This window comes from Nicotiana attenuata, unplaced genomic scaffold (genome assembly GCF_001879085.1).
Source record: "Nicotiana attenuata strain UT unplaced genomic scaffold, NIATTr2, whole genome shotgun sequence".
Lineage (NCBI taxonomy): Eukaryota > Viridiplantae > Streptophyta > Magnoliopsida > Solanales > Solanaceae > Nicotiana > Nicotiana attenuata.
This window is the reverse complement of record NW_017670239.1, coordinates 778414-787252: the sequence shown is the minus strand read 5'-3', so window position 1 is coordinate 787252 and position 8839 is coordinate 778414. Positions and strand designations below refer to the sequence as shown.

Sequence of the window (8839 nt, the reverse complement as noted above, 5' to 3'; positions counted from 1 at the left end):
GCCACACCTTAACTTTTGTGATGGCTCATTTTGCATTATTCTTTTGTTACCCAATGTTGTGGTCCAACGTCAGTCACATTTTTTTTTTGCACCTAAAAGCTCATTTTACTCACGTGGTTAGAAATTATGTTTAGTATTTATAGGTAGATATTTCGTATAATATGTAAATAAAGAACCTCTGAGGAAGAAATGAAATAGAAGTCTTTATTTATTTTTTGCTAAAGATAGAGAGACGAATTAAAGAAATGCACAAAGACAATAAAAGAAAACTAGCGAGTAAGACATAGAGAAATAATGGAAGACCTCGTATCATCTTTTTGCAGTTGAAGAAAGTGAGGAGAAAAAGATTACAAATTCTAGAAGGTATAAATATTGACGTAAATTGCATTAATTCACAGAATTTTAACTAAAATATGTAATTTGATTAAATTTTATTGAAATAAGGTGGAAAAAATAAATAAAATGTGCATGAGTTAATAATCATTAATTTGTATCTGAATTGCGACAATTTCTCAAACAGTTGAAATTGATATATTTGTGGAGGTTACCAAAAACCTTCACAAAGTAACCGCCATAATAAGAACAATTTTGAGAAGGTTGGAACAAACGCCACGAATTGAATTTATAGTGGGGGCCCTTTACAACCCCACACTTAAACCGCCACAATAAAACTATATTGTGGGGGTTGCTCAAACGCCACAAAAAAAACCTATAGTGGGAATTTTTTATTACCCCTATTAGTAAATTGCCACAATTTGACAATTTTTTTTGTAGTTTTTTGGTATAATTTTTGATTATCTCAATTTTAGTTTTAAAATATTGAGTTGATTTAATCTCATTTAACTTTAAAAATTAGTTAAATTGATTCAGTAAGAAAAGTAGCAAGACAACTAATTTGGAATGGAAGGAGTATATCTAGAGGATGGTAGAATTATTTTTCTAGCTGGACAAAACCCTGGAGTATTTACAACACACTCACCTACTTTTCTGAATCCATCTAGACCAGGAAAAAACAACAACAAAGTAGTAATATAATGACCAAACGCCATTTACATATAGCAGTGCACAAACATATATATATGAATTACATTTTTAGCACTTAAAACCATAGGGAGAGCCCTTCAATATTCAGTACAACCATTAGGTAATTTCCACATGAAAAGTCTATGCTAGTTCACCATATAACTGGCGTTAATTAGTCTTCCAGTACAAACCCTAAATTACTAAGGATCCTTTAGTTAAACTGCAGATAGTGGAATTAATATTAACGCTACATTCTTTCATGTAGGTTTGGCTGCATTGGCTGAACTCGCAGGGCAAAGGGCATCTGGTACTCGTAATCTCTGTCTCTTTGATGGTACACTTCTTCTTGAATTACTCTCATGTTTCCGCCCATGGCTGCCATCTCCTTTTGGTGCTGTTCCCAAATTGATACTAATTAGTTGTTCTTAAGTCATTTGTTCACCGTAATTAAACAAAATCTACCAAGTTACAATGTCAAATAGAGAATGAATAGCCAATTCAAAGCCAAAAAAAAAGGCAGCGAGCTGCACTAAGCTCCCGTTATGCTCGGGGTCTGGGGATCGGAAGGGCTGGACCACAAGGGTTGCGCAGCCTTATCCTACATTTATGCAAGAGGCTGTTTTCACGGCTCGAACCCGTAATCTCCCAATCACATGCATGGCAGCAACATTACCAGCGGTTGCGCCAAGGCTCCCTTTCACATAGCCAAAAAATATACCCCTAAAAATGAAATCTCTACTATCGGAAGTAGAGAGATGTAGCTACTATATATCTTTTTGTCACTAGTGGCTTTGATTTGTTGGCTAATTTTCCTTGAATAAGTAGTAGCCACAACTATTTCAGAAAGAAAGAATTTGAAAAATATAATAGTGATAAAATTAATTTTGATAGTTTTTCATGTTTGTACATGTACATGTGGCAAGTGAGATTGTCGTGACTTACCAAAGCATATTGAAGTTGCTTATGTTCCTCCTCCAGAATTTGGTCCTGAATTATTTCATCTCACAAAATTAACAAGATATTAGTAACTATACTAGGTCCAAAGTGCTACTTATGATTTCATTCACCAGTGCATATAAATAAAATTTGCATACTTACATTTTTCCTGACCATCCTCAAGATCTCAGACTGTGTTGTAAGCAATTGAAAAAAACCAAGAAAAAAGAAAGGATATCAAAGCTGTCTGCTTTTGATAATTGGAATTACAAAGTAAGACATATAATTATTGATAAAAATTAAAGATAAATTACCTGTTTGGCACTGATGCTAGAAAGCCCATTTTGTAAGGCTTCTTCCATAACCATAAGCTCTTTGTGGTTCAGAGAATTGATATCTTCTCCTTTAAGGTGCCTGGAAATTAATATACTTTTACTTAATCGAGGGAGGGGAATATACAGAAGAAGTTAAAATATAAAGGAGAAAAAAAGAGAGAAATATAAATTTACCTGAGCTTAACCTGCATACTGTCATTCTCTTTCTTGATTCTATCAATTTCATTGCTCAAGTTCTGTATTAAGTATTCCCATTTATTCACGAAGCACAAGAGTAAGTATTGTTACTGGATGCGAATATTCAAGCTGAGGTGACAAATAACTCTATGCAACTGTGTTATTTAATTTGAACTTGTTTCAAAGATCATATTGTACCCTTTTCATCAAGTAGCAAAAGTGCTGTTACAATATCGGAAGACACTGATTTTGCAAGGTACAAAAAATTGGTAATAAGCTAAGTTTTTAAAGAATTTTATTAATATATTAACCAAAAAATTGAGTAATTTTACAAATAAATATAAAAAGAGAAATTAGAAAAAGAGATAGAGATAGAGAGCTAGCTAGGGGGAGCAGTGGCATAACCGCATACATTGAAGGGTGGTCAATCGAACACTCTTCATTGAAAAATTATAACGTGTATATATACAAACTTATATTACGTATATTATTCAAAAAAAATATTTTTTATATGTGTATATTAAATTTTGAATATCCTTCGCAAAATTCCTAGGTTCGCTATTGAGGGAGGGGATCGGATGATTTGTGTTATTTTTCCGGATCTATTAATAGATGTAAAATCTCATACAGGGTTTTGTGTTCTTTATCCTTAAAGAAGCAGAAACAGCCATGATATTCAGCAGAGATAGAGAATTGAAGTTGAGACATCTAGAGAGAGAGAGATCATTAGAGAGGGGAAAAAAATTGAGACATCTAGAGAGAGAGAGAGAGGTCGCAGCTACACATCCTATTTGTAGATCTGCTCCTAGATTTCATGTTTCAAGCCATTAGACATAATTTTAGCAAAAAACCATATCTTATTCCACGGGAAAAAAGCCAGAATCTAGCTATACTTTCTAGAGAAAAACATGGACACAAGGGTGTTTTCAATTTCGATCTCTACTCAAATTAAAGTGAAAACTACCTCATGCTTAGCATCCCATAGCCTCCTCCCAGAAGTTTTTTGATACCCATCAAGCATATCAGCTATCCTGAATAAGCCAAAAAAAAAAAAAATACAAATAAATTATAATTTCAACAAGAAGAAGATAAACTTTTTTTTTTTAATTTGAAAAAGAAAAAAAAAAAGGAAAACCATATATATAGAATTAGGGTTTTCTCTTTGTGGGTTTCAACTGAAAAATTAATTAAAGAGATGACTTACGTAGTAGAAGGGCTACAATATTCATGCATCTTGCCAGAATTACCAAAAATGATAAGGGAAACCTTGGCATCACAAAGAACTGTGATCTCTTTAGCTTTCTTAATGATCCCATTTCTTCTCTTGGAGTAAGTCACTTGCCTGTTGCTTGAGTTCTCTATTCTCTTTATCTCTATCTTTCCTCTCCCCATACCTACAATATCCAACTATCTCTTCTTCTTGAAATTAATTAGTGGTATTGAAAGTGAGGAATATGTGATTTAATTTGATTAAAGAGGAAGAGGAAGAAGATATATAGGAAGAGAGAAGAAGAAAGTAATTAATGGCATTTCTATTAGAGGTTTGCCCGACAAGAAACTTTCTATGTTCTCAGCAAAGTAGGTTTTTTTATGGGCATTTGACAATGCCAAACCACTGTTAAAAATCCTGTCCTTTGATTCTTGCTTTACTGGCTTGCTAATCAAACATTCAAAACCTCTTAGCTCTCTGTTACACTTTTTTATCCTCAGGTCTCTCCTTAATTTCTCTTTTCTAAACAAGTGTTAATGCTGTAATTACTACCAACCAATATATTAATTATAATTTTAGAGTTCAAAATAAAGAATTTTTATAATAATATCACCACGGTTTTTATAATGTTAGTAATATTGACCAAAAGCGAAAGATAATATAATAACTCTAAGAAGCTCGTCGTAAGAACACAAGGTAAAAAAGAAAACTTCGTCTGAAAAGAATTAACTTATATATTCATTGATTGTTTAATTTCTTTTTAATTATCATAACATTTTAACTGATGTGACCTGCTATAAACCCCAATTGAGAATGACAATTTCTATTATATTGGAAGCAAGTGAATTATTATGAACGAACACGTTAAAGAAGTCAAAAGAAATGAAAGAATTTTTATGCGTTAAGTCAATACAAAAGAAAAAGAGATTAATAATCTTAAAACTTTCATGAGATTGGATGACATGAATTAAAAAGAAGTTAAGAGGAGAAAAGACTTCAGAATACATACATGTTTACTCCTATGCAAAGTTTTAGTATTAAGTACAAAACTAGGGTTGTAATTTCTTTTGTACGTGTCAACGGTCTTGTCTTTGTATGGACAAAGCGTAAAGACGCAGAATGTAATTAGTTGGACAACTTTCGTATAAATTTGAATAACAGCAAGGGGTCTTGTCTAAGTTTTGAGTGATCAAACCTTGAATAAAGGAAATTAATAAAATCTTAACCATCAAATCAAAATCAAAATCAAATGTTCTGTCTTGTTATAGCTAGTGACTGCTATAGTGAGTTTGAAAGGGTCAAAGTGAGAAAGCAGTGACACGAAAAATTTCTTAAAATGTCCCTATCCATCAGAGGAAGAAAATTCTCAGTCAAAATTGCTCAAGAAATCAAAAAAAAGACCAAGGATGTAAAATGTAGACCTAGGTATTTAGGTTTTAATTGATGTCCCAATGTTTTCATTGGTTTTTGGCAAAGACTCAATCATTTGCCTTGTGGACAATTTTAAGTGTGTTGGTCAAAAAATTAGTCTAGACAAAGAAGTTGATCTTCGGCTTCTTGGAAAAGCAAATATTGCGTGGAGATTGTATATTCCATTCTCTTTTTGTAATAAAATTATACTAGTCCTTACAAAGTAGGAGTTTAGATAATATTTGGTTGAATTTACTTCAAAAAGTATTTTAATTTGTAGTTGAAGAAGAATATATATTTCGAAGTTGAACGAAAAAATTGTACGGGGCGCTTTATTTGTTCGTTCCCATTTAACCTATACCTATTTTTTAAAAAAGTTTTAACTTGTACCCACTTTTTAAACAACTTCAGCCCTCCTCCTCCTCCTCCTCCTCCTCCTCCTCCTTCTTCTTCTTCTTCTTCTTCTTCTTCTTCTTCTTTCTTCTGCTGCTGTTGGTGCTGCTATGAAACTTCAGTTCATGGGATGATTGCCATAAATATATTTATCAAATTATTTAAAAATAAATTATAAATAATTACGTAAGTTAGTAGACAATAATTTGTGAATATTTCCACGTAGGTAAGTTAGTAGACAATGATAATTCTGTTCTTTTCACGTTTATTGTTTCCAAAATTTATGATTTAGATACTGTTGGCAATCTGATTATTTATCTAGTATGTTAGAAAGCTTTTTCAAAAACTTCAGCCTATATAGTGCTGAAATTTTTACAAATGAACTAAATAACTTCGGCATCTTCTGCTGAAGTTTTTGAAAAAGCTTTATGACAAAACTAATGAATCCAAGACAAAAAAGCTTCAGCTTTTAGTGCTGAAGTTTTTACAAATGAACTAAATAACTTCAGCATCTTCTGCTGAAGTTTTTGAAAAAGCTTATCCAGGACAAAAAAATCTTCAGCTTATTTAGTGCTGAAGGATTTATAAATGAACTAAATAACTTTAGCATCTTCTGCTGATGTTTTTGAAAAAGCTTAATGACAAAACTAATGAATCCAGGACAAAAAAACTTCAGCTTATTTTTAGTGCAATTACAAACAAAAACTTCAGCAAATAGAGAATAAAACTTCAGCTACTATGCTTAAGTTCAGCAATTACAAACAAAAACTTCAGCTACTATGCTTAAGTTCAGCAATTACAAACAAAAACTTCAGCAAATAGAGAACAAAACTTCAGCTACTATGCTAAGTTCAGCAATTACAAACAAAAACTTCAGCACACTTGGTTCAACACACTTGCTACTTCAGACCCGTCTATTAGAATGCTGAAGTTTTGCGTGTTTGCCTTTGCTACTTCAGCCCCGTATGCTGAAGTTACGCGAAAATACGCTTGCAATTTTTTTTGCAAAGCGGGCACAAGTTAAAACGTGACCCAAAAAGCGAGTATAGATGCAAATCCCCCAAGTTGGGGCATTTGCATCTATACCCGTTTTTTGTGCCACATTTTAACTTGTGCCCGCTTTGCAAAAAAAATTGCAAGCGTACCCGTTTTTTCACATAACTTCAGCCCACAGGGCTGAAGTTTTTCTTTTGTACTGGAAAACTTCACCTGAAGTTTTTGTCTTTGTAACCGGAAAACTTAAGCTCTAGAGCTTAAGTTTTCCAGTTATAAAATAAAAACTTAAGCTCTAGAGCATAAGTTTTCAAGTTATAAAATAAAAACTTAAGCAGTTTTCCAGTTATAAAATAAAAACTTAAGCAGTTTTCCAGTTATAAAATAAAAACTTAAGCTCTAGAGCTTAAGTTTTCCAGTTATAAAATAAAAATTTAAGCTCTAGAGCTTAAGTTTCCAGTAATAAAATAAAAACTTAAGCTCTAGAGCTGAAGTTTTTCTTTTGTACNCAGTTATAAAATAAAAACTTAAGCAGTTTTCCAGCTTAAGTTTTCCAGTTATAAAATAAAAACTTAAGCAGTTTTCCAGCTTAAGTTTTCCAGTTATAAAATAAAAACTTAAGCAGTTTTCCAGTTATAAAATAAAAACTTAAGCAGTTTTCCAGCTTAAGTTTTCCAGTTATAAAATAAAAACTTAAGCTCTAGAGCTTAAGTTTACCAGTATTAAAATAAAAATTTAAGCTCTAGAGCTGAAGTTTTTCTTTTGTACTGGAAAACTTCAGCTCTAGAGCTGAAGTTTTTGTCTTTGTAACCGGAAAACTCCAGCTCTAGAGCTTAAGTTTTCCAGTTATAAAATAAAAACTTAAGCAGTTTTCCAGCTTAAGTTTTCCGGTTATAAAATAAAAACTTAAGCTCTAGAACTGAAGTTTTTCTTTTGTACTGGAAAACTTCAGCTCTACAGCTGAAGTTTGCCAGTTATAAAATAAAAACTTCAGCTCTAGAGCTGAAGTTTCTATGTTGTAACTAGGAAACTTCAGCTCTAGAGCTGAAGTTTTTGTCTTTGTTTCTTGTACTGTTTCTTGTACATTCATCAAAGGAATTACATGGAAATATCTAGCAATTTTTGGCGGATAGTCTTGAAATATCATGTTTAAGTAGCTACATATTATTTCCCGTTAAAATTTGTTAGAATGGTCAATGAAAATCTGACGATTACATATCGTGCAAAGCTAAATCCAGAAAATCTATCTTCTTCAGTTACCGCAAAGCATGAAACTAGCAAGTTCCAATCTCATATTCTATTTGTAAAGGCTTATCTCAAACACTAACTACAGTGAAGAGCAAGAACTGTGGTATTGAAGAAAAAGAAGAAGAAGAAGAGGATAAGGGGAGGAGAAAGGGAAGTTGAAGTTTTTTAAAAAGTGAGTACGGGTGCAAACAAAAAACAAAGCGGCTACAGGTTAAAAAGGGGCGCCCAAATAGAGCGCCCCGTGCAATTTTTACGGTAGATATGGGGAAAGTGCACAAATACTCGATTTGGGGCTACTGTTTAAGTTGTACCCTAAATTTAATTTAATTTTTATAAGTTTACCCACTTCAAACACAACTTCAGTCTACACGACTGAAGTAAGTTAGGAATTCACAGTCATATATTGTGACTTCATTGTATGCACAAAATTGGTTGTACTTAAGACGCATACGTCTTAAGTATATTTTAAGTGAATTTTTACATCTAAGACATTTTAGTTTGAAGTACAGCCAATTATTAGCATGCACTTAAGACGTTTTCGTCTAAAGTGCAAAAATTGTACCTAAGATGTACTTAAGACATTGCAGTCTAAAGTGCAAATTGTCGAGAAACATAAACTTGTTCTTCAAATTGTAATAATCCAACACACAATTTAACGTCCAAATATACTTCAAATAAGCTCAAATTTGAAATATAACTTTCAAATATTAAAACAAGCTTCAATCATCAACTGTCAAAATAATAAAAAATCTAACAAACACATTTTGCAACTAAGAAAAAGAAAAAATCCTAAGCAATAGCAAAGAAAGGAGCGCTACAATACCTCACTACTGTAAAATACTATAAAATATCTTAAACCTACTCACAAACACCATGTAAAGCCCATTTATCACCTTTTGTTTCACAACAACTAAGAAGAAGAAAAAAAAAGAGAGAGGAAGAGGAGGAAAAGCAAAGAAGAAGCAGCTTATTTGAAGTTATCAGTACTTTAGGTACCAATTAAACTTTTATTTTTTAAAAGTGAGTACATTTAAGGGGCGGCCAAATAGGATGGTCGTAGTTTTATTACAGATATCCAGTAGGTCCATTGACATCTTAGTCCATTTGGTTTAAA

General features: G+C 32.3%; 1 protein-coding gene across 1 annotated transcript; it reads right to left on the bottom strand.

Moving 5' to 3' along the window:
- Window positions 1–1009: 1009 nt before the first annotated feature.
- Window positions 1010–3952, bottom strand: LOC109236451 (floral homeotic protein PMADS 2). Its single transcript, XM_019402630.1, has 7 exons — window positions 3676–3952; window positions 3436–3502; window positions 2469–2530; window positions 2274–2373; window positions 2122–2151; window positions 1966–2010; window positions 1010–1417 (listed from the first exon to the last, which is right to left on the bottom strand). The coding sequence occupies exons 1-7, from the start codon at window positions 3861–3863 to the stop codon at window positions 1271–1273; spliced, it is 639 nt and encodes a 212-aa protein (XP_019258175.1). The 5' UTR covers window positions 3864–3952; the 3' UTR covers window positions 1010–1270.
- Window positions 3953–8839: the final 4887 nt, after the last annotated feature.